The sequence below is a fragment of the Balaenoptera ricei genome, chromosome 3 (genome assembly GCF_028023285.1).
Source record: "Balaenoptera ricei isolate mBalRic1 chromosome 3, mBalRic1.hap2, whole genome shotgun sequence".
Lineage (NCBI taxonomy): Eukaryota > Metazoa > Chordata > Mammalia > Artiodactyla > Balaenopteridae > Balaenoptera > Balaenoptera ricei.
The window spans coordinates 164,507,110-164,533,913 of record NC_082641.1 but is presented as its reverse complement, the minus strand read 5'-3'; the positions used below and the strand labels follow the sequence as shown (position 1 = coordinate 164,533,913).

Below are 26,804 nucleotides of genomic sequence, written 5' to 3'. Positions count from 1 at the left end.
CACGTTCTTGTATTCTTTCTTGTTGGAGTACATTCTCAAGGAATTTCCTCAGAAAAAAAGGGCATGGAAGATAAATTATCTTACTCTTCCTTTATCCTTGATTGATAGTTTATCTTCTAAGCTCGAAATCAATTTTCTCTCAGAACTCCAATGATTTCCAAAGTTGAGTGTTGTTGATGAGAAGGCGTATGCCTGTCTGATATTCATTCCTTTGCTTCCTTTTTTATTCCTCTCAATGATTTATTACAAAGAACCATGTTCTGTCAACAACCCCAAAGCGCTCCCCCCCCACTAATCACTATCCTTCCTGCCCCCCAAAGACGATAACTACTTCTGACTTTTTTTTTATACTATAATTTTTAAAAATATATTTATTTATTTGGCTGTGCCGGGTCTTAGCTGCTGCACGCAGGATCTTCAATCTTCATTGCAGCATGCAGGATCTTTTAGTTGTGGCATGTGGGATCTAGTTCCCTGACCAGGGATCGAACCTGGGCCCCCTGCATTGGGAGCGCGGAGTCTTAGCCACTGGACTACCAGGGAAGTCCCCTACTTCTGACTTTTATAATCACTTCCTTGCTTTTACCAGCTAAACATGTATCTTCAAGCCCCTGCATCATTTATTTTTGCCTGGTTTTTGAAATTGTCTATGTCTGACTTCTTTCACTCAACATTATATTTGTGAGGTACATCTGTTGTTGTGTGAAGCTATAACTCATTCTGTGTCATTGCTATAATATTCCTTTGTTATGATTATATGACATAATGTTGATAGATACATTGGTTGTTTTCAGTTTGCAAGCAAAAAACATGGTCATAAACATTCTTGTACATGGTTCTGGGCATGCATTTCTGACGAGTAGATAGCTAAAAGTGGTATTACATATAGTTTACTTTAGTAGATAATGCCAAACTGTTTTCTGAAGTGGTTTGTTCTATCAATTTCTAGGCATTTGATTTTTTTGTAGTAATATTGACCCTATGTCCTGCAAGAGGGCCAAGTTTAACAAAAGGGAGATCACAAGGGAAGGGGTGGGGGGGCACTAATCCAATCACGAGAGCCCTTTAGAAGCAGAGTTTGTTTTGGCTGGTGGGAAGAGGGGAAAGTCAGAGAGATCTGAATCCTGAGAAGGACTAGACATGTTGTTGCCTTTAAGATGGAAGGGGGGTCACGTGAGAAGGAATGTGGGACCCTCTAGGAGCAGGGTGGCACCTGGCTGATAGAGAGCAAGGGAATGGAATGGAGACCTCTGACCTACAGCTGCAAGGAACTGGGTTCTGCCAAGAACCTGAATGCACTTGAAAGCAAATTCTTCCCCAGAGCCTCCAGATAAGAGCCCAGTCCAGTGACACCTTGATTTCAGCCTTGTGAAATGCCAAGCAGAGAACCCAGGGAAGCCCACCCAGATTTCTGACCTACAGAACTATGAAATTATAAATGGTTGTTGTTTTGCTTTAAACCACTAAGTTTATGGTAATTTGTTATGTGGCAATAGAAAATAAATACATCCTCTCTTCCATATTTTTCTACCCTTTTGTCTCCCCAGGCTTCATTCTGGATACTTTTTTCCTCACCTATCTTTCAGATCACAATTCTCTCTTCAGTTATATCTAATATGCTTTTAAACCCACCTATTAACTTCATAATTCAATAACTATGTCTTATAGTTCTATAATTTCTATTTAGTTTTTTTAAGTTTTCATTTTCCACCAAAAACTTTTCATACTGTCTTTTATCATCCCGAACATAACATCATAACTCTTTGGGAGTCTGGATCCAATAATGCCAATAACCCCTGTGGATCTGTTTCTTTTCTCTGTTGTTTGTGCTGGATTTTGTGAATGTTGTCCAATCTCCTTGTGTGACTAGTTATTTCTAATTACGTGCTGTACCTTGAACTTGCAAAACTGTTTGCTATCTAGAAATAATTTGATATCCAGTATGATGCTATCTTCCTCCAGGTAGAATTTACATTTATTTCTGCTGGGTACCTGGGGGCACTAGCAATTTGGGCTCACCTCACTTTGGGTTCAGCAAATGAGATGATGTGAAGCTAAGTGGCAGTTCCTGCAAGGGCCTGTTTCATTTTGGTTCATCCTTACTTCTAGGAGGCAGCCCTTTATTGGACCCAGTTAAAGCAAAGGAAGTTCACTAAGCCCCTTTAGAGGGCCCTGGACTCCAATCCCTGTCTCCTATAGCCCCACAAAGCAGTCCAAAGGACTCTCAGTCTCTCAGCTGCCCACTCCAGAATTTTCAAATGCCCTCAAGGGAAAGAACACCCCAAATCCTGGGCTCCTCTTACTAGGCTTCTCCTTCCCCAGATACTGGCCTAATAATTCTTCATTTACTTACTCGCTCTCTAAGGGCAAATGCTGAGCATGGGGGTGGGGGTGGGAATGTTGGGAGCCAACTAGCAAAACTGTTTCATAGACACACTTTTAACTAACATTCCTACTTCTAGCCACCCGTTTCATCTTCGCTTTTTGTATCTGGCATCTGTATACTCACAATCTCTTTGGAGTTCTACTATAGATAGGTTCTCTTCTTTGTGCCAAATGTCTTATCTACTTATTCTCACTTCCTCTGCAGAAACTTGTTAAATGCTCCATATCCACTGATTACTGCTCTCCTGTCTCTTTGTTTAGGTGTCTGATCCACAATCTTAAATTAGAACTTCCAAACCATACATTTTAGAGGTGTAACTATAAAGACACAATGATTTGCCCAAGAACTACTGCTATGAGGATCTGAGCTGGACTTAGAACTCAATTCTCCTGAATCATAGCCTTCCTATGCCTTATAGCATATATCTTCATCACAAAAATTTTGTTGTGGACATTATGTTTATTTATATATACTAATAGAAAATAAAACAGTATAAGAACAGGCCAACATTCATGCTTGTACAGAACTAGAGGAAGCAAAAAGGAATAAGAGCTATACCAACCATTTCATGTTAAGGTTGTAACTGTCACTTCTAAGCATTGTCAGATCTAATATTACACTTCTTTTTTAAACACTTCATAAAAGATGCTCCACATTGCTGATTATTAGAGAAATGCAAATTAAAGCTACAATGAGGTACCACCTCACACCAGTCAGAGTGGACACCATTCAAAAGTCTACAAGGGACTTCCCTGGTGGCACAGTGGTTAGGAATCTGCCTGCCAATGCAGGGGACATGGGTTCGAGCCCTGGTCCGGGAAGATCCCACATGCCGCAGAGCAACTAAGCCTGTGCGCCACAACTACTGAGCCTGTGCTCTAGAGCCCGCGAACTCCAACTACTGAGCCCACCCACCTAGAGCCCGTGCTCCACAACAAGAGAAGCCACCGCAATGAGAAGCCCACACACCACAACGAAGAGCAGCCCCTGCTCGCCGCAACTAGAGAAGGTCCGCACGCAGCAATGAAGACCCAACACAGCCATAAATAAATAAATAAATAAATAAATTTATATATATAAAAAAAAAAGTCTACAAATAACAAATGCTGGAGAGGGTGTGGAGAAAAGGGAACCCTCCTACACTGTTGGTGGCAATGTAAGCTGGTGCAGCCACTATGGAGAACAGTATGGAGGTTCCTCAAAAAACTAAAAATAGAGCTACCATATGATCCAGCAATCCCACTCCTGGGTATATATAAAGACAAAACTATAATTCAAAAAGATACATGCACCCCTATGTTCATAGCAGCACTATTCACAATAGCCAAGCCATGGAAACAATGTAAATGTCCATCTACAGATGAAAGGATAAAGAAGATGTGGGACATATATACAATGGAATACTACTCAGCCATAAAAAAGAACGAAATAATGCCATTTGCAGCAACATGGATGGAAGTAGAGATTACCATACTAAGTGAAGTAAGTCAAAAAGAGAAAGACAAATACCATATGATATCACTTATATGTGGAATCTAAAATATGACACAAATGAACCTTTATGAAACAGAAACAGACTCACAGACATAGAGAACAGACTTGCGGTTGCCAAGGGGGAGAGAGGTGGGAGAGGGATGGATTGGGAATTTGGGGTTAGCAGATGCAAACTATTATATGTTAGAATGGATAAATGACAAAGTCCTACTGTATAGCACAGGGAACTATATTCAATATTCTACGATAAACCATAATGGAAAAGAATATGTAAAAAAAAGAATGCATATATACATATAACTGAACCACTTTGCTGTACAGCAAAAATTAACTTGTAAATCAACTATATTTCAATTAAAATTTTTTTAATAAAAGCAAAAAAAAAAAAACAGTTAAGCACATTGTAGAACTGTTTTGTAAAACAAATAGTCCTTACTACTTTGGTTAAACAGCTTGAGATTTTAGAAGGAGAGAGAAAAAGTGAATATATATATATGAAAGAAATGTACACACATTTTCCCTGTAGAGCTTTAAAACCTTGAATTACTTAATTCTACTAATAACTTAATTTTATAAATACTTCAAATGATAAACATTTTAAAACTTACTTCCTAATTATTTTATTAACAGTTTTAATGAACTAAAACATAGAAACAAATAAATCAGACAACTGTAAAAATAATTCAAAATTAGGAGTCAGAATATTTTAGTTGGATCCCAGCTCCTCATTTTAATCCTGTATCAATACCTGCACTTCGGTTTACCTGCACACCTGTCCCTATATCTTTATCAAGCTCTAGTTTAAATAGATGATTAACAAGTTTTGTAAACCATGCATTATTGCTACTATGATATTTTACTTCTCAAAAATGTAAAAACACATGTATATTAGTTTCCTACTGTTGCTATAACAAATTACCACAGATTTACTGATTTAAAACACAAATTTATTATTTTACAGTTCTGGAGTGTGTGTGTGTGTGCGCGCACGTGCACGCGTGTGCGTCAAACCAATCACACACTCTTTGGTTCGATCAGAGAGAAGGCTCTATTCCAAGCATGAGCTGAGATTATCTGGAGTTCCACAGATAAGTCTCAAAAGATGAGGGTTAGGCGCTTCCCTGGTGGCGCAGTGGTTGAGAATCTGCCTGCCAGTGCAGGGGACACGGGTTCGAGCCCTGGTCTGGGAAGATCCCACATGCCGCGGAGCAACTGGGCCCGTGAGCCACAACTACTGAGCCTGCGCGTCTGGAGCCTGTGCTCCGCAACGAGAGGCCGCGACAGTGAGAGGCCCGCGCACCGCGATGAAGAGTGGCCCCCGCTCGCCACAACTAGGGAAAGCCCTTGTACAGAAACGAAGACCCAACACAGTCATAAATAAAATAAATAAATAAATATATTTATATATTAAAAAAAAGATCAGGGATAGTGTCAGAACAGGGACAGAAGAGCAGGGTTTCAGAGGAGACTCCAACCAGGAGATGCAGTGGGGACAAAAGTGATGGGCGTGGGAAAGAACCTGCCATATTTGCAGAGAAGGGACCACTGGAGATAAGAAGTTTTCTAAAAGTTAGGGCTTGATGGTGGGTATACTCAAGCCCTTCCATCACTGATGAGGAAGAAAGGAGTCTGACTGGCACCATTCATAGTTTCTTGCTCTATCTACACGCCAAGAAAAAATCCTCTGAAGACATGTGGGGGAAGTATCACGGGAAAAGTTTCTCTCTTGTCCGTCTGGGACTACCACTGCCTGCACCACCACTGCTGCAGTTCAATGGGACCACGAAGCCTCGAGCCTAGAAGGAAGGTGAGGCGCAGTCACCCACCTTCCTGGCTGAGAGGAAGCCAGCACAGGCTCTGGTAGAAAGTAGCAGTAAAGTAATAATGGAAACCAGGTCTCCAACCATCTAGGCCCAGCTCTTGTGATGGCACCTCGTCTAAAAGCCAGAAAACATCCCAGAAGTCTAAGAATAATTTTCATAATTGCACAAACATTTCTAAAAAAAAGTATCAATAATCTGAATCAAGTTAACTAACCCCTTTTCCATGCAACAGTAAAGTTAACCGAACTAAAAGGTTTTGATTTGGTAATGAATAACTGGCTTGGGTTACAAAGTTAAGTGAATAATTACATCAAAGATCACAAACTAAACTGTTAGCTGTGCAAGAGGCTCATTAAGAGCTATTTTAATCAGTTCAAAGACTTCTTTCTTGAGCAGAAAAGGGTGAAACCCAGTTTTTGATCCTTCCTTAAAATCAAAATTCAGGCTATGGAAATCGGGGTTTCCAAGACGTGACATTTAGGATGGTGTTAAACTTTTAGCCTCTACATGTATGTGAGGTGAAAGTTGCTCCTACAAACGTTAATAAAATTGTCATAAAATTATTTAAATGAAAATACTAAGAGTAAGTGAAAGTACACTTAAAATATATTGATATAATATATAACTTAAGTTACAAGAAAATGACAACATATTTTAATGCATAACATAACATGAAAATATTATTAGTATTAGGGGTTAAATATCCATTAAAAATGACAAATATCCTTAAGTTAAGGCACCTTTCAGTTTACATTTTTTTTCAAAAAAATTTTTAATAAGGGGAGATTCACATAAACATAAAATGAACCATTTTAAAGTGAACAATTCAGTAGCATTTAGCACATTCACAGTGTTGTGCAATCACCACCTTTAAGTAACCTCAAAAGATTTTCATCACCCCAAAAGGAAACTCCATACCCATTATGAAGTTGCTCCCCATTCCTCTCTCCCCCTTGCCCTTGTTACCACCAATCTGCATCTTTCTCTATGGATTTACCTACTTTGGATATTTCACATAAATGGACTCATATAATAATACTACCTTTTATGTTTGACTTCTTTCACTTAGCATGTTTCTGAGGATCATCTATGTTGTAGCATATATCAGTGCTTCATTTTTTTTTATGAATAATATTCCATGTATGTATATAACACAGCTTGTGTATCCATTCATTTATTGATGGACATTTGGGCTGTTTCCACCTTTTGGCTATTGAGAATAGTGCTGCTATGAACATTTGTATACAAGTCTTTTTTGAACATCCGTTTTTAATTCTTTTGGGAATATATCTAGGGATATTTAGTGGGTCATATAATAATTCTGTTTAACTTGTTGAGGAACCGTCAAACTGTTTTCCACAAGTGGCTGTACCATTTTACATTCTCACTGGCAATGTATGAGGATTGTAATTTCACATCCCTGCCAACCTTTGTTATTTTCCATTTTGTTGATTATGGCCACCTAGTGGGTATGAAGTAGTACCTCATTGTGGTTTTGATTTGCATTTCCCAAATGACTAACAATGAGCATATTTTCATGTGTTTATTGGCCATAAATCTTCTTTGGGGAAATGTCTATTCAAGTCCTTTGCCTGTTTTTTTGTTTTTTTTTTTTTAATTGGGTTGTTTGATGAGAACCTACTGTATAGCACAGGGAACTCTACTCAGCGCTCTGTGGTGACCTAAATGAGAAGGAAATCCAAAAAGGAGGGCATATATGTATACGTATAGCTGATTCACTTTGTTATACAGCAGAAACTAACACAACATTGTAAAGCAAGTATACTCCAATTTAAAAAAAAAAAAAAGATGCTTTTACCCAAAAATAAATAAATAAATAAATTGGGTTGTTTGTCTGTTTGCTGTAGAGTTGTAGGAGTTCTTTATATTCTGAATATTAGACTCTTACCAGATACACGATTTGCAAATATTTTCCCATTTGTGGGTTGTTTTTTCACTCTCTTGATAGTGTTCTTTGATACACAAAAATTTTTAATTTTGATGAAGTCCAATTTCTTGTTTTGTTGCTCATGCTTTTGGTGTCATTTCTAAGAATTCAAAGTCATGAAGCTTCCCCCTTTGTTTTCTTCTAAGAGTTTTATGGTTTTAACTCTTATATTTAGGTCATTGATCAATTTTGAGTTAACCTTTTACATGATGTGAGGTAGGAGTCCAACTTCATTCTTTTGCATGTGGGTATCCAGTTGTCCCAGCACCATTTGTTGAAGAGAATGTTCTTTCCCCATTGAATAATCTTGGCACCCTTTTTGAAAATCAACTGGCCACAGATGTATGGGTTTATTTCTGGACTCTTAGTCTTTAAAAATTCAGAACTTTCCATCCTATAATTCTACCACTGCTTTTACCAGAGGAGGTTTAGCTTATAACTGTTTATTTGGGAACTTTCATTTCAAAACTAGAATTTTTTTAATGAAAAATATACATCCATAATGAGTAATTTCATTATTAAACATTTCTTTAAAAAACAAAGATGAGAAGTAGTATATGAAAACTGGAAATCAAAACTAATCTCTGAAAAACAGTATTTTTTAAAGTAGCATGTAATTTTATTGTCATTTACCATGCTGTAATGAAGTCATTAATTTTAACTGCGTAACCCTTGTAAAGCTCTCTATTATACAATTAATTATGAATTTCTAGTCAAGCTCTTAATGTGGTTATTACATTAAATGTCCTTGTATCAGTCTTGCTTAATTCCCTATATCAAATTACCATCCAGTTCCAAATAAGAGATGGGTTATAAATCAAAAGAATATTTTACTGTCTAGAACTTTTTATTAACATCAAAGTATCCTAATATGAACCATCCATTCACTTTAAAACTTTCCTGGCACACTGGATTTAAGTACCAATATAGCATGTTATCAATTGGAAGTTAAGATCACCACTATTTTAGATGCAAGCCAGGCATTCCTTCCAAACAGCCCCTTCCCCCTCATTAGTTTTTCTGGGAATCTCTGAACTACCATCTCCTCTCAGCTTCCAGGGCCTCTAACTACCTAAGCCGAAGAAAACAACTAACTTCCCTGATCACATATCTCTACAACAGAGGATCAATTACTAACCACTGATGCAGATTCTCTAAACTCAACATCTCTAATAAAAATATAAACTCTCCTACCAGCACATCCAAGAGTTCTCTTTTATCTTGAATCCCCTTTACCTACAAGCTGTAATCATTGGGTGTTTAGCTTTACCACAGTTCCTTTTAGATGCAAAGACAATCTTGTTTTTACTGACCAAAAAAAGAAGAAAAGATTTCGCCAAAAAACTAAGGGATAAAAAGCTTGGGAAGTGCTGATAACTGTAGTCTAGAAAACATGTGAAAAACTTTACCTTTAGCTGGCCAGTGATGTCGCGGCAGCTGACTGTCTTACCAAGCAAGAGACTAAGGTTCAGGGTCAGACCAACAGTTCTGACGTCCTGGGCTGGACACATAGTTGAAGTGAGACACCAAGGAAGAGACGGCCAGCCCAACCCCTCATACGGCATCCCTTCCTGGTTAATCCATGGGGTGATAATGACACTGACTGGCCTCATCCTGCCAATGAAGGGCAAGGCACTGCAATGACGGCGCCTAGAAATGAATAGGAGTGATTGGGAATAAAAGGGGGAGGGGGGAAAGGTGGCCAGGATGAAGAAATGAATAAAACTCCAAATTTCTGTTACAACTCACTGTCATACCTATTACTCTAATATCATAATGACAGGGGGAATGGAAAAGAAAAAAAAAAGAGAAAAGAAACAAAGAAAAAAGAAAAATTGCTACCTATTTAAATTTACGCAGTATTCTAAGAATTTGAGCTTGTATCCTACAATCTGACTATATGTAACTAAAGCAAGAGGTTGATTCAATTTAGCTTATAAACCTATAGCAAAGAAAAGGGTATTTTTATCATCAGTGTTTCTAAATTCTGACGACTTAGATCTATTAAGTTTTTATTACAACAAAAACTCAATCTACACTACTGAAACAGACCATACTTACCAGACAATTCCTTGGGCTCCAGAGCCAATTGGTTTCAACTGCTGGTAACGTTTTAGGACAGTGAAAGTTGAGTCTGCCACTTGTACACTGTAAAACTGACTATCACATTTACTGTCACTCATGATGTAGTGTCATATGATATTCCAAAGAGCTGGTACAGTCGTCAGATTCCTTGAAAGAGAAACAGAATGAACATGCATTCTTACTGAAATTATACATGCATAGCTCACTTAATAGTGTTTCAGATTTATCGGTATATAAGACAACGTGGCTGTAAGTTGGTAAACTCAGTTAGACCAAGTTCTGAACTTAAGCAACATGCAAAAAATGCAAAGACATTTTAATGGTACAAGATTATCATGAAAGGAAGGAATTCTGAGACCCTGCATGACCACATCTTAAGGGACTGGATTAGGAAATAACAACCTTTGCAGAAAAGAATTTGTACATTTTTATTAGCCATGACAAGACTACATCACTATGTGATTCTCATCAGCTTGCTTCCGGTGGGACCAGATTACACCGTGCTGTCTCAACCAGAGATGGAGGCACTCTGGAGATGCTGCAAAATGAACATGTCTACAATTCATTCATGCAGAAAAACAAATGGACCAGTCTTCTGCTGTGTCCACAAATTCAGGTTAAAGTGACGAACCAGAAAGCAAGTCCGATGCCAAAGTGATTGTAAAAGTGGTAAGTTAAAGAACAGCAGGGTGTTGGAGGCCTGGTGACACCTGTGTGTGCCGTGGATGCTCGTGAGTGCGTTCCTACTTTGTGAGGTGGTCCCGGAGCTGGCCTACATTCCCCAAACCCTACATCACTAGTGGGCTTCAATACAGACAGCCATAGACAGAGAACTCTGTCATAAGCTACAGTCAATAACATGGACACTATGTTATCCACAAGGTATGAGTATAAACTGGCAGCCCCAGAGCAGCCTTTTTGTGGTTTAGACAGTAGGCTGAGATTCCTACACTGCAGGAGCCTGTATGATTTTATACAGAAAACAAAGCAAACAGAAATCGGCAGGCAGCTACCTTTACTCCGTTCCCTGGCTCTTGTCTGATAATGTTTATTCAAAAGTTAGCAAGCTATTTATATTGGTCATTTCTTAAAAATTAAAAAGCCAACAATAAAACCATTTAGGTAAATATTCTACACTGTTTACAAACACAGAATTTAAATTTTATTCTACAGCTTCCCCAAATTCCTGCCTGCTTGTTCTAACACCTAATATTTAATATCTACCCACTGGGTTTTTTAGAGTGATGATATGTGTTTCAACACAATGACGTCTAGGACTTCCATTAAACATGGAAATTGATTAACAACAAGACTGAACAAAGAATTTAAATCAAATGGATAGTTTCTCCAACTGACTGTTGCTTCATGCTTTTTTACCATTCTCAGGGCAGTGGCTGAGGCACAGCTGGTAGTACCAGCTGCCATTCTGACCAAGAGCCATTGCATACTGGCTGGGGATTGCGTCTGGGAGGCCAACGTTGCGCTAGATAAAGTAACACACTGCTCACAACGACCCACAGGAATTATCAGCCCTGTGTTACACTGGAGTGACCCAAGGCTTAGTGAGCTGGCCAAGCCATACTGCTGTGAGAAGGGGGCCCTAAGCTCTAGGAGGGGAGGGACAGGTCTGTTTTGTTCACGGTGGCACCCTGTACTCCCAGGACAGGAGGAAAGGGAAGGCCTGGCCCCTGGGACAGAGTGACCATTCAATATACCTCTGCTGATCTGACCCATAACACTGTAGCTAATGATTCCCTCACGATGCTGCTCTATTTTACTGACATCTGAAGGAGTATCCTTTTCTTAATTTATTTATAGTTTTTAAGAGGCTGAGACAATTCATCTCAACATTTACAGGGTACCTTTGTACAAGAAAGTGATAAATAATATAGAAGACATATATCAAGATCAAAGAGGTATTGGTCTTGAAGCAGCACCTACTTCACTATTTGGGGGATAAGTGTGAGGAATGAGTCTATTATCTACATTGTAATATAAGTTATAAAGAGGTAAGGGCCATAAGCAAAATAGAAACAAAGCTGAAAGGCAAAAGAGGTCCTACCCACGAGCAGGGGTGCAGAAAACAAGAAGAGCTTCATGGAGGAGGTGGCATTTGCCCTGGATAGTTTTGCCAGAGACAGAGTAGAAGCACAGAACTCAAACTGACTGTGCTCAGACATGGTGAATTGCTCAGCTTGACAAGTGGAGTAGAAATGCAAAGGATCAGAGACAGACTCAGAGAAGTCTATTTCTTGGCCATATTGTAATGCACCAGCAATGCTGGTCATTCATAAAGCATTTCTTGAGCACCACTGTGGACCAGGTCCCTTGCCAGAACAGCCAGCATGCCTGCCTTCTGCGTTTCGAGCTTACAGAGAGCGTTCACTGCGGGTAAACTCAGAAGAGATCGGATGCAAGGAGAGCCCTAAACCCAGAAGGATGGAGGTTTAGGGTGCGGGGATAAGAAGTAGCATGTGCAGAGAGCTGGAGGTGCCTTCTAAGCATGACAAATCATTTGAGATTTGATTCTGCTGGGTCACGGGGGGAAAAAACTGGAGAGAAAACAAGGCCAGATCACCCCAGGCCCTGGAAGCCGCTCGGAGCCATCTGGGCCTGGGCCTGAGGGCTGTGGAGCCATCAAAGCACAAGAGGCATGGGCTTACACTTGCTTTTCAGAGAGATCGTTCGGGAAGCTGAGAAAGGGTTGGATTCGAATGGGTAGGACTCAAAACAGGCAGACCTGACAAAAATGGCAGGATCGTGGCAGGTGGGGAAAAGAAGGAAATGCATGGCTGGGAAGAAGAATGTACGTGACTTGTTGCCCTCCAGGAGATGGGGAGAAACAAAGGTGAAACAGCTGGAGGTAAGCAGGAGATAGCTGAGTCGGAGAGTTCGGCTTTGGACAAGTTAAGTCTGAAGTGGCCAAGGGACAGCATGACAGGCCCAGGCTGCTGACCTACTCCAGGATCCACTCCTCCCTTCATTTTAGTAACAGAAGCCACCCTGTTCCTGCTGGACAAATGGCTACTCAACTAGAGATGACATATGGCCACTTTCCTGGCAGCCAGGTGTGACCAGATGACCAACCTTTAGCTAATGAGATGTGAGCAGAAGTGATGTATGCTACTCCCAGATCATTTTTTTAAACAGAAAGCTGCTTGCCTTTCAATCTATCTTTCTCCCTTGCTGTTGGCTGAGGGATCAGCAGTCACAGACCCAGAGATGGAAGTCACATGCTGAAGATGCTAGAGTCACCCACCAGCCAGAGTCTGGAACGACCTTGTGGCACTGAGCTGGCCCCCATTCTGGTCCACCTGCCCACATTGAGATTGGCACAAATTAATCTCAACCTTGTTGAACAACTCTGGAACTCTCTCTGCTACAGCTGTTATAACCTGTACTCAGACTGGTACAGCATTAGGTTAGCTTTTGTGAATTTGGGAAGTACATTACATCATTAGGTCAATAATTAACATAATTTCATCTCAAGATTTTAAATAATTTTAAAATTAAAATAAGTTTCCCTTATTAGGCAGAAAAAAAAATCACCTAAGACAGAATCTGTCAAAGCCACCTCCTCTGTCAAGCTTGGGCTTCATGGGCTTCATGAGAGCAAGAGAAAGAACCCCAAACCAAACTAAGAAAGCATGTAATTTAGCTATTAATGAAATCAACTCTCTCTTGAGATTGTACTTCAACAAAATGGACCTCAACCTGGTTTCAGAAGACAATTTACAAATTGAGAGGTGTTAAGAATTCTTCATGCAACCACATTACCAACACACTGAAGGTGCAGTCCCTGCCTTAACTTCCCTCACCAGAAGGTGCTGGTTCCTCACCTCGGTTCCCAGCAGTGGGACCCAGTGCCTACCGTGTTCACTCTCACTTGGCTTCTGCAGGTCTGCCTCTGCCTCCCTCCGCCAGGTCAGGAGCTCCTCAAAAGCAGGGAGGGCCTGTCTTCCCTCTCATACGACATTGTTCAATGCCCACCATTTTTCCACTGAAAAAGCTCCTAGAAGAACACACTGCTCCTACAGACCTAAGTGTGGTGAGTGGGTGCCTCGAGGTTAGGAATCAGCACGGCCTTTGCTATAGACATCTGGCTCATGTGCACACTCTCCCCACTTACCATGCTGCTTTGATGAATGCTTGTTTAATGAAACGCTCTAATCGAAAATCTCTATTTCTCCAAGACTGGAGACCTGTAAAATCTACCCACTCTATATATAAACATTGGGCAGGAGGAACATTCCTACCTGTTTAGAGCCTAGAGTAAGAAATGCTTTAAAAATTTTTTTCTCTACCTCTAGTATTCTAAATATAAGCAATTCAGGTACTATAAATATTAAATCTGATTAATTTTTCTAAATAGAAAAATTAGCTCTAACTACAGCTTTACATAGTTATAAAATTTTAAAGTGGGAAAGAACAGTGGAGAGCATACAGTCTGAGTCTTGTGGGGATGACAGCTACCATTTACTGAGTTCTCCTAACAAACTCCTGACGGCCTCCTGTGTGCCAAGCATGAGGTAGTGGCTGTCAATGGAGTACTAATCGGACAGTCTCTTCCCTCAAACCACCAACTGCATAATTATCACACCACGTAGGAAGTGTGCTAGGGGTATGCACAGGCTGCATGGGAGAAGCCCAGCAGAGCAGTGTCTAGAGGGCAGAGCAGGAGAACAAGTGGAATGTGTGAATGAGAGATGGATGTAAAGGAAGGCTTCCTGGAGGAGGCAAGACCTGCGTGCAAGTTAAGTATCAACCTAGGTGTGACGAAACAGGTACTTTCACACATGATGGTGAGAACTATAAATCGGTAAAACATTTTTTGGAAGCAAAATAGGTAATACCTAAGGAAAAATTTAAATGCACAAGACTCCTAACCTGGCAACTACAATTCTATAAATGTATCTGACAAATACATGTGTACAAATATTCACAGATATTTGTGCAAGGATGTTTGTAGCACTGCTTGTAACAGGTAAAAAACTAGAAATAACCTAAAAAGTACCCTTGGAATGATTGAATAAATTATGGCACAAAAGTATAATAAAGCCATTAAAAACAATGCAGGGACTTTATGCACTGATATGGAAAGATGTCTAAGATATATAAGGAAATAAAGCAAGTTAAGGAAGAGTGCATACGGTAAATGCCAATGTATGGGAAAATACACAAACACATGCACACACACACACACAATATGCTAGCAAGTGCAGAGAAACAGTGGGAAATGAGACTTTCATTCTTGCCATTATAACTTTGTTCTTTTTTTTTAAACTATGCACATATTTCACATTTTAAAAACTAAACAAACACTTTTAAATGAAAAGCTGCAAAATGGTCACTCTGACACCTTTACAGAGAATGGATTTGAGGCAGATGAGACTGGAGGCAGGAAGGCAAGTGGGCCAGGCTCTGAGTACACAGTTATATACCTTCTCCTAACAGCCTGTGAGGTGCATAGTACTCTCCTCACCCTGCAAATGAGGAAACAACTTGGAGATAGTAAGGAACTTGCCCAAATTCTCAGCTGGAAAGTGGCACGGCCTGGATTTGAATTGAGGTGTATTTGACTACTATATCCATGTTTTTCGCAATATACTACTGTAATATCTCTAATTTTACTTAGAAAGTAAAGTGACTGTCCAAGGGCTGGTCAAGACCAGGCCAGAATAACGCAGATCTTCACATCTCATCTTGTTGTCTTCACCCCACTAAGACACTTTCTTCTGATGATGAAGATAATTCAGTGATCCATAGACTCAAACCTTTAATCACACTAATGTTTCAGAATACCCAGGACATTCAATATTTAAATTAACTGACTGCTGTGATTAAAAGCAGATTTTCACAATCACCCTTTTTGTTTCAATGCTTGCTGCTGTAAGTTTTAATCAAATTGTTCTTTTTTCCTACTTCAATTCGTATTAAAAATAGCATAGCACAACAACTTAATCTTTCTTGGATAACCAAACACTTCACAGTGCCTCAGGGCCATTCTTCTGAACATCAGTTCTTAAGTTACAGTACATACTATGATACAGAATTTGGTTATTATGTCACTCTCAGGGACGTGAGTGACTCCAGCAAGGATTCTTCCTGCCGGCCCCTTGTAGTCGTCAGTCTCCCCATCTCCAGGCCCAATGCCTGATACCCAGTGTTGTGAGTAAAGCCCTCATTGCTCCCCAGACATATCAATAGCCAAAGTGCTCTCCCAGCCTCCATTCCTGATACCTCCAAACCACTGTATACATACCACATTAGAAAGAAAGATCTGTCCACTTGAAAACCTTTACATGAATGCTTATAGCAGCTATATTTGTAATAGTTCAAAACTGGAAACAATCCAGATGTCCTTCAGTGGGTGGGTGGTTAAACAAATTGCTGTATGTCAATACCATGGACCATCACCCAGCAATAAAAATGATCGAACTACTGATATACCTTACAACTTGGGTGGGTCATAAGGGTATTATGAAATTTTAGTAACAATTTTTAGTGATAAAAGCCAATTTCAGAAGGTCCATAGGACATAATTCCATTTATACAACATTCTTGAAATGAAAATTCTCTATATTATAAAGAACAGGTTAGTGGTTGCCACGGGTTATGGATGGTGGGGGGCAAGGCGGGTGGTGTGGTTATAAAGGGGTAGTACAAGGGAGATCTTTGGGATGATGAAATAGTTCTGTATCTTGATGGCGATGGTGGTGATTATATGAACCTCCACATGTAATAAAATGACATAGAACTGTACAAGCATTGTACCAATGCTAACTGCCTGATGCTGGTATTGTACTATAGTTACATAAATATACAACCATTGGTGGAAACTGGGTGAAGAGTGTACAGGACCTCTCTACTATTTTTGCAACCTCTTGTGAATCTATAATTATTTCAAATAAGGAATTAAAAGAGATTTGTTGAAAACATGCAGTGATCATACTGCTCTCCTGTTTAAATTCCTTCAGTAGTGACCGACTGCCTTGACAGTAAAATTCTAATTCTTAGAACAGCAGAGGAGTTCTGCAGGGCCTCTGGCCCACTCTTCGGCACTATCAAACCACCTGGGAGCAGCAGACCCCAGCTACTGCATACCTCAGGTCTCTGCCTGAGCCGTCCCATCTGCCTGAAATGACTTCCCTCCCCCTTTTGCTCTCCTGGACAAACTTCATCCTCCAAAGTCTAGTGCAAGCACCTGCTTCTCCTGCAAGTTTTCCTCTATAGGCTTTCCTTTCAAACTGTGCCGGGCATGTCCCTTTTTTGGCACCACATCCTGTATTCATTTGCATTGCAAGTCTATCTCTACTTCTACCCTGTGAGCTCCTCAAGAGCAGAAAATGTGTCAGATCTATTTCTCAATCCTCTACTAAGTACACAGTGAGTGCCCAGGAAATATATGTTAAGGCAAAACTAAGTGGGAGAGTAAATGTGGTAAGGCAGTTTCGTGCAATGGTTAAGATTAGGACTCTGGAGTCAGAGAGCAGTGGGTCTGCCGTTTATCTGGGTGAGTGAACTTGGGCAAGCAATTACACTCATGTGTAGAACAGGAATAATTGCAGAATCAACCTCAGAGGAAAACTAGCACAGTGCCTAGCACAGGGCAAGGTCTCAATGTCAGCTGACCTTAGGACACCCATTCTACTTATCCCAACAAATGTCTGCATTCTGCAAATGTGAATTAAAATCTGGTAAGTGCAAAAGCTGATGACATGGTTAATGCTGGTGAGCACCTCAGTGAAAGACACAATAGACAGGAGGCAATGCACAGAATTTACTTTTCATTCAAGGGTGTGGTAGGCAGATGATGTTTCAGGAAATTTTTGAATTTTTTTTTATACAGCAGGTTCTTATTAGTTATCTATTTTATATATATTAGTGTATATATGTCAATCCCAATCTCCCAGTTCATCCCACCACCATCACACCCCCTCCCCGCTTACCCCCCTTGGTGTCCATATGTTTGTTCTCTACATCTGTGTCTCTATTTCTGTCTTGCAAACGGGTTCACCTGTACCATTTTTCTACATTCCACATATATGCGTTAATATACGATATTTGTTTTCCTCTTTCTGACTTACTTCACTCTGTACGACAGTCTCTAGCTCCATCCATGTCTCTACAAATGACCCAATTTCGTTCCTTCCATTGTATATATGTACCACATCTTCTTTATCCATTTGTCTGTCAATGGGCATTTAGGTTGCTTCAATGACCTGGCTATTGTAAATAGTGCTGCAATGAACACTGGGATGCATGTGTCTTTTTGAATTATGGTTTTCTCTGGGTATATGCCCAGTAGTGGGACTGCTGGGTCATATGGTAATTCTATTTTTAGTTTCAGTAAGGAATCTCCATACTGTTCTCCATAGTGGCTCTTATCAATTGACATTCCCACCAACAGTGCAAGAGGGTTCCCTTTTCTCCACACCCTCTCCAGCATTTGTTGCTTGTAAATTTTCTGATGATGCCCATTCTAACTGGTGTGAGGTGATACCTCATTGTAGTATTGATTTGCATTTCTCTAATAATTAGTGATGTTGAGCACCCTTTCATGTGTTTGTTGGCAATCTGTATATCTTCTTTGGAGAAATGTCTACTTAGGTCTTCTGCCAATTTTTTGATTGGGTTGTTTTTTTAATATTGAGCTGCATGAGCTGTTTATATATTTTGGAGATTAATCTTTTGTTGATTCGTTTGCAAATATTTTCTCCCATTCTGAGGGTTGTCTTTTCATCTTGTTTACAGTTTCCTTTGCTGTGCAAAAGCTTTTAAATTTCATTTGGTCCCATTTGTTTATTTTTGTTTTTATTTCCATTAATCTAGGAGGCTGGTCAAAAAAGATCTTGCTGTGATTTAAGTCAAAGAGTATTCTGCCTATGTTTTCCTCTAGGAGTTTCATAGTGTCTGGTCTTACATTTAGGTCTTTAATCCATTTTGAGTTTATTTTTGTGTATGGTGTTAGGGAGTGTCCTAATTTCATTCTTTTACATGTAGCTGTCCAGTTTTCCCAGCACCACTTATTGAAGAGGCTGTCTTTTCTCCATTGTATATTCTTGCCTCCTTTATCAAAGATAAGGTGACCATATGTGCATGGGTTTATCTCTGGGCTTTCTATCCTGTTCCATTGATCTATATTTCCGTTTTTGTGCTAGTACCATACTGTCTTGATTACTGTAGCTTTGTAGTATAGTCTGAAGTCAGGGAGCCTGATTCCTCCAGCTCCATTTTTCCTTCTCAAGATTGGGGTCTTTTGTGTTTCCATACAAACTGTGAAATTTTTTGTTCTAGTTCTGTGAAAAATGCCAGTGGTAGTTTGATAGGGATTGCATTGAATCTGTAGATTGCTTTGGGTAGCATAGTCATTTTCACAATATTGATTCTTCCCATTCAAGAACATGGTATATCTCTCCATTTGTTTGTGTCATCTTTGATTTCTTTCATCAGTGTTTTACAGTTTTCTGAGTACAGGTCTTTTACATCCTTAGGTAGGTTTATTCCTAGGTATTTTACTCTTTTTGTTGCAATGGTGAATGGGACTATTTCCTTAATTTCCTTCTGATCTTTCGTTGTTAGTGTATAGGAATGCAAGAGATTTCTGTGCATCAATTTTGTATCCTGCAACTTTACCAAATTCATTGATTAGCTCTAGTAGTTTTCTGGTGGCATCTTTAGGATTCTCTACATATAGTATCATGTCATCTGCAAACAATGACAGTTTGACTTCTTTTCCAATTTGTATTCCTTTTATTTCTTTTTCCTCTCTGAATGCCGTGGCTAGGACTTTCAAAACTATGTTGAATAAAAGTGGTGAGAGTGGATATCCTTGTCTTTTTCCTGATCTTAGAGGAACTGCTTTCAGTTTTTCACCATTGAGAATGATGTTTGCTGTGGGTTTGTCCCATATGGCCTTTATTACGTTGAGGTAGGTTCCCTCTATGCCCACTTTCTGGAGATATTTTATCATAAATGGGTGTTGAATTTGTCAAAAGCTTTTTCTGCATCTATTGAGATGATCATATGGTTTTTATTCTTTGTTAATATAGTGTATCACATTGATTGATTTGCGTATATTGAAGAATCCTTGCATCCCTGGGATAAATCCCACTTGATCATGGTGTATGATCCTTTTAATGTGTTGTTGGATTCTGTTTGCTAGTATTTTGTTGAGGATTTTTGCATCTATATTCATCAGTGATATTGGTCTGTAATTTTCTTTTTTTGTAGTACCTTAGTCTGGTTTTGGTATCAGGATGATGGTGGCCTCATAGAATGAGTTTGGGAGTGTTCCTTCCTCTGCATTTTTTTGGAAGAGTTTGAGAAGGATGAGTGTTAGCTCTGCTCTAAATGTTTGATAGAATTCACCTGTGAAGCCCTCTGGTCCTGGACTTTTGTTTGTTGGAAGATTTTTAATCACAGTTTCAATTTCATTACTTGTGATTGGTCTGTTCATATTTTCTATTTCTTCTTGGTTCAGTCTTGGAAGGTTATACCTTTCTAAGAATTTGTCCATTTCTTCCAGGTTGTCCATTTTATTGGCGTAGAGTTGCTTGTAGTAGTCTCTTAGGATGCTTTGTATTTCTGCGATGTCTGTTGTTAACTTCTCCTTTTTCATTTCTAATTTTATTGATTTCAGTCCTCTCCCTCTTTTTCTTGATGAATCTGGCTAAAGGTTTATCAATTTTGTTTATCCTCTCAAAGAACCAGCTTTTAGTTTCATTGATTTTTTGCAATTGTTTTCTTCATTTCTATTTCATTTATTTCTGCTTTGATTTTTATGATTTCTTTCCTCCTACTAACTTAGGGTTCCGTTTGTTCTTCTTTCTCTAATTGCTTTAGGTGTAAGGTTAGGTTGTTTGAGATGTTTCTTGTTTCTTGAGGTAGGATTGTATTGTTATTAACTTCCCTCTTAGAACTGTTTTTGCTGCATCCCATAGGTTTTGGATCATTGTGTTTTCGTTGTCATTTGTTTCTAGGTATTTTTTATTTCCTCTTTGATTTCTTCAGTGATCTCTTGGTTATTTAGTAACGTATTGTTTAGCCTCTATGTGTTTGTGTCTTTTACATTTTTTTCCCTGTAATTTATTTCTAATCTCATAGCATTGTGGTCAGAAAAGATGCTTGATATGATTTCAGTTTTTTTAATTTACCAAGGCTTGATTTGTGACCCAATATGTGATCCATCCTGGAGAATGTTCTGTGTGCACTTGAGAAGAACTGTAATCTGCTGTTTTAGATGGAATGTCTTATAAATATCAATTAAATCTATCTGGTCTATTGTGTCATTTAAAGCTTGTGTTTCCATATTAATTTTCTGTCTGGATGATCTGCCCATTGGTGTAAGTGAGGTGCTAAAGGCCCCCACTATTATTGTCTTACTGTCGATTTCCTCTTTTATAGCTGTTAGCATTTGCCTTATGTATTGAGGTGCTCCTATGTTGGGTGTATATATATTTATAATTATTATATCTTCTTCTTGGATTGATCCCTTGATCATTATGTAGCGTCCTTCCTTGTCTCTTATAACATGCTTCATTTTAAAGTCTATTTTCTCTGATATGAGTATTGCTACTCTAGCTTTCTTTTGATTTCCATTTGCATGGAACATCTTTTTCCATCCCCTCACTTTCAGTCTGTATATGTCCTTAGGTCTGAAGTGGGTCTCTTGTAGACTGCATATATATGGGTCTTGTTTTTGTATCCATTCAGCGAGCCTGTGTCTTTTGGTTGGAGCATTTAATCCATTCACGTTTAAGGTAATTATCGATATGTATGTTCCTATTCCCATTTTCTTAACCGTTTTGGGTTTGTTTTTGTAGGTCCTTTTTTTATCTTGTGTTTCCCACTTAGAGAAGTTCCTTTAGCATTTGTTGTAAAGCTGTTTTGGTGGTGCTGAATTCTCTTAGCTTTTGCTTGTCTGTAAAGCTTTTGATTTCTCCATCGAATCTGAATGAGATCCTTGCCGGATAGAGTAATCTTGGTTGTAGGTTCTTCCCTTTCATCACTTTAAATATGTCATGCCACTCCCTTCTGGCTTGTAGAGTTTCTGCTGAGAAATCAGCTGTTAACCTTATGGGAGTTCCCTTGTATGTTATTTGTCGTTTTTTCCTTGTTGCTTTTAATAATTTTTCTTTGTCTTTAATTTTTGGCAATTTGATTACTATGTGTCTTGGTGTGTTTCTCCTTGGGTTTACCCTGCCTGGGACTCTCTGCACTTCCTGGACTTGGATGGCTATTTCCTTTCCCATGTTTGGGAAGTTTTTGACTATAATCTCTTCAAATATTTTCTCAGGTCCTTTCCCTCTCTCTTCTCCTTCTGGGACTGCTATAATGCGAATGTTGGTGCGTTTAATGTTGTCCCAGAGGTCTCTTAGGCTGTCTTCATTTCTTTTCATTCTTTTTTCTTTATTCTGTTCTGCGGCAGTGAATTCCATCATTCTATCTTTCAGGTCACCGATCCATTCTACTGCCTTAGTTATTCTGCTATTGATTCCTTCTAGGGTATTTTTCATTTCAGTTATTGTATTGTTCATCTCTGTTTGTTTGTTTTTTAATTCTTCAAGGTGTTTGCTCTTTAATTCTTCTAGGTCTTTGTTAAACATTTCTTGCATCTTCTCGATCTTTGCCTCCATTCTTTTTCAGAGGTCCTGGATCATCTTCACTATCATTATTCTGAGTTCTTTTTCTGGAAGGTTACCTATCTCCACTTCACTTATTTGTTTTTCTGGGGTTTTACCTTGTTCCTTCATCTGGTACACAGTCCTCTGCCTTTTCATTTTGTCTATCTGTGAATGTGGTTTATGTTCCACAGGCTGCAGGATTGTAGTTCTTCTTGCTTCTGCTGTCTGCCCTCTGGTGGATGAGGTTATCTAAGAGGCTTGTGCAAGCTTCCTGATGGGAGGGACTGGTGGTGGGTAGAGCTGGTTGTTGCTCTGGTGGGCAGAGCTCAGTAAAACTTTAATCTGCTTGATGGGTGGGGCTGAGTTCTCTCCCTGTTGGTTGTTTGGCCTGAGGCAACCCAGTACTGGAGCCTACAGGCTTGAACTTCTGCTGCCAGTGTCCTTGTCCCTGTGGTGAGCCAAAGCTGCTCACTGCCTCTGCAGGAGATCCTCCAACACTAGCAGGCAGGTCTGGTTCAGTCTGCTATAGGGTCATTGCTTCTTCTCCCTGGGTCTTGATGCGCACACTACTTTGTGTGTGTCCTCCAAGAGTGGAGTCTCTGTTTCCCCCAGTCCGGTCGAAGTGCTGCAATCAAATCCCGCTAGCCTTCAAAGTCTGATTCTCTGCGAATTCCTCCCCCTGTTGCCGGACCACCAGGTTGGAAAGCCTGATGCTGGGCTCAGAACCTTCACTCCCGTGGGTGGACTTCTGTGGTATAATTGTTCTCCAGTTTGTGAGTCACCCACCCAGCAGTTATGGGATTTGATTTTATTGTGATTGCACCCCTCCTACTATCTCATTGCAGCTTCTCCTTTGTCTTTGGATGTGGGGTATCTTTTTTGGTGAGTTCCACTGTCTTCCTGTTGATGACTGTTCAGCAGTTAGTTGTGATCCCAGTGCTCTTGCTAGAGGGAGTGAGCACACATCCTTCTACTCTGCCATCTTCTCAGGAAATTTTTAGAAGACACCCACTTTCAAACATATAATAGTAGTTATGTTTCTGAGAATTAAGAATTGGAAAAATGGATTTGATTCTAGATTCAGAGCTGGGGGATTTATGACCTGGGTTGCACGCTCATGCCTAGATATGCTGAAATCAAACTAGTAGCAGCATCAGTTTAGATATACAATATTTAAATAGTCGAACAAATTAAATCATTTACAGTTCTGTAGAAATACATGTGTGTGTATGTTTATGTGTGTGTATATATATATTTTTTTCTTTTTTAAGGAAAAGGAGTTTTTTAAAAGCAATCATTCTCAATTATTATTTCTCTTAAAATCATTGTAGAGGAGTGGAGATATGTTTTTTAAACAAATTGTTCTAAAAAAAACAATATGTTTTTAAAACAAATCCCCAAGTTTTTCCTACACTGGCTTATGGAAAGAGAAACTAACAGGTGGTTTTCACACTGTTCATTCTCCTAATAGCCAAATAATTCAGTTATAGAAATATTCAAATAACAATTTCACAACAGGCAAGAACCCATTTAACATAAAGAGAGTTAATATTAATGCCTCTCTTTTAAGGGGAAAAAAAAAACTGCTTCATTTGTAATCCATATATCCTTAGAATCTATTTTTACTATTCCTGAAATGTTTCAGAGTATGTAGTCCTTGCTTAAGAAAGGTTCTAAGGTAAAATTAGCTGGGGAGAAAAAAGGAGTAGAATACTTTATAGAATCCAAAAACAAAAAAAGAACCAAGAAACCAAATGACATTAAATAAAATCAAATTTGTTGAATTTCACCTTCAAATGTTTAGTAAATTTCCTTAGCTGTAAGGAATTCCTATGCTAAAATGGAGACAATTCTTGCTCATTATTTTCATATCTATTAGTTTACACCCCAACATTTTCCAAAGAGGATTTGAGGCACCTTTTAACAATACTTTAACTGGCAATCCAAAGGCCAATATAAAATGTGAAAAGATCCACAGTCCTTTCTAAAAAAATGAGTTCTTGCTGGGCAAAAGATATACAAACTTGTCCCCGAAATAATATGCCCTCTTAATGAATCAATGGGTCCAGGCACTGAGCATCAACGGCAGCTAACATCATAGTGTGAGCCAACCGGGACTACTTGCCTCTAGAGGGAGCGTGCACTCCCCTAGGAAGGCACCCTGGATCCGACCAAACCTCGCCTAGATCCAACTACAACTTTTCAAGAAATACACAGAAACACAAGAAATTACATTGGAGAGGTACAATCAGTAAAATCCCAATAATGGAAAAGCTATTGCTTCAACAAATAAACTACAAGGAAAAGAAAAAGAGAAATAAAGGGGGATCTACAGATTAAATTTAAAAGACATATCAACTTTTCACAATGTATGGACCTTATCTGGATCCTGATTCCAATGAAGAAACTATTAAAGAAACTATAAAATTTGTGAGACAACTAGAAATTTGAATGCTGACTGGCTATTTGATGATATTAAGGAATTATTGCTTTTCAAAGTTTAAAAGAATCCTTATCTTTTAGAGACATAAACTGAAAAATTCATGGATGAAATGACATCATAGTTAGGATTTGCTTGAAAATAATAGGTGGGGTGAGGTGTATGGATGGGATTAGGGACGAACAAGATTGGCCATGAGTTGGTAATTGTTAAAGCCAGACACTACTCTGTCTACTTCCGTATATGTTTGAAATTCCTCACAATAAACAGTTAAAATAAAGACTGATGTTGAAACTAGTTCATACAATCACAGAAGGCCAAATACAAATTTAATTTTTCCTTAATTCTTAAGGAAAATTATGTAAAAATGTCACCTTCTTAACCAAGTATAACTACATATTTAGATTAGAAATAGCTGCCCTACTGCCAAATCAATAGTGTTAAGAAAAAAATGTGGTTTTGTTTTACCTTATGCATCATGAAATAAATTGGTTTACTCACTATTAATTGCTTCATCTGGCACTTTTCTCTATCCAGAAAATTAAGTAATTTTATTTTAAATAGACAAATTGAGGTGTATCCTCTAACATTTATTTAGAGAGGCCAAATAAACACATTTTAATCTGTCAACAAATTATTTAAAGTGGTATCCTGAAAATTAAATCCTCAGGAGTGGATTCTCCTCAGGAGACTCAGGAGAATCAAAACTCTTCAGAGAAGACTATGTCAAAATAGTATTATTTTTAACCCTGCAGGATCCTTTTGAAGGGGGAAAAAAAGGGTTAAATGAAGGGAAACATTATCTAAATTGGATGTTGTTCTTCCAGAACAAATGAAGAGCCAAAAGAGAATACTCAGAGCTGAGGGACCCAGGAAAGAATGCTGATCTGGGGGAGACCTGGGTTCAAATTTCACTTTCCAGCTGCTTGTTATGAAACAAGACTGCTGAAACTCTGGGAGCCTCTGTTTCCTCCTCTGCAGAAATGGGCTTCATAGCTGCTATCACAGAGCTCCAGTGACAATTAAATGAGAGTACCTGGACAAATAGGGCCTAGCTCCTCTGGCCTTGGGCTACCTTTCCAGCTCATTGCAACTCTTCCTTCCTATACAACCTGCACTGGCGGTCGACAATCCTGCAACAAAGCTGAATGAGGTCTGTATTTTGCTTGGTTCACAGCATTTAAAACATTTTAAAATTAGCTACTGCCAACATTTCAAAATCAAGAGAGTGTAGATACAAATGTCGAGTTCTGACTTCTTTCTAAAAATTGCTGGGTGAGCTGGGTCTGGTTTTCCAGGGTCCCCACTACTCCAAGCTCTCTTACACCTGGCCCAACAGGCTGATTTTGACCCCACATTGGGCTAAAGTTCTTCCTTCACCCTGCCCTTTCCCACTTCTTGCCTCCCCCACCTGACAAGTTTCTCATCATCATTCAAGGCTCAACTCCAGCACCACCCATCACCTCCTCCAAGTTTTCATGGCACAGCCCCTCCTCTACAGCCAGCTGTCCTAATACTGTCTACATGTCTGCCTTCCCTACTGGGCTCTTGGGCTCTCTGGAGGAAGGGACCCTGTTGCTATTGCCTTTGTGTCCTCAGGGCCAAGCAGAAAGCCTGACCTAGATAATGTAGAATTCAGTAAATGTCTCCTGAATGCGTGGAAGGAAGTTACAGCTAAAACATTATAAAAATGTAAGATTTTATATCACAGCTTGTTCTGACAGTTACCAAATAAAGGGGTCAAGGACATTAAAATGTTTCACAAAATGAAAGCAAGCTTCCATCTGCATACTAGTTTCACAAGTTAGTCAGAAGTCACTAAACAAACATAAAGGAGAAGCAACAGGCGGGCAGGGTCATTCATTCATTCACTCGACTGATATTACTGAGTACTTACTGTGTGCTTTCTAAGCACTGGGGATAAAGCAGTGGACAAATCAGACAACTACCTGTTTTCATAAAGCTACATCCTAGTGGGAGAGACAGAAAATAAACAGGCAAA

The 26,804-nt window shown here is 39.2% G+C and overlaps 1 protein-coding gene across 4 annotated transcripts in view; it reads right to left on the bottom strand.

The window, feature by feature from the left end:
- Window positions 1–26,804, bottom strand: part of MAPK9 (mitogen-activated protein kinase 9) — a 58,395-nt gene that overhangs the window by 30,420 nt on the left and 1,171 nt on the right. For 3 of the 4 annotated variants that reach the window (XM_059917888.1, XM_059917889.1, XM_059917886.1), the window contains exon 2: window positions 9,713–9,883. In XM_059917888.1, the coding sequence (XP_059773871.1) occupies window positions 9,713–9,834 (122 nt within the window). In that variant the 5' untranslated portion in view covers window positions 9,835–9,883. Of the gene's footprint in view, window positions 1–9,712; window positions 9,884–26,699; window positions 26,773–26,804 lie in introns of all 4 variants that reach the window. The other variant, XM_059917887.1, reaches the window with a different exon arrangement.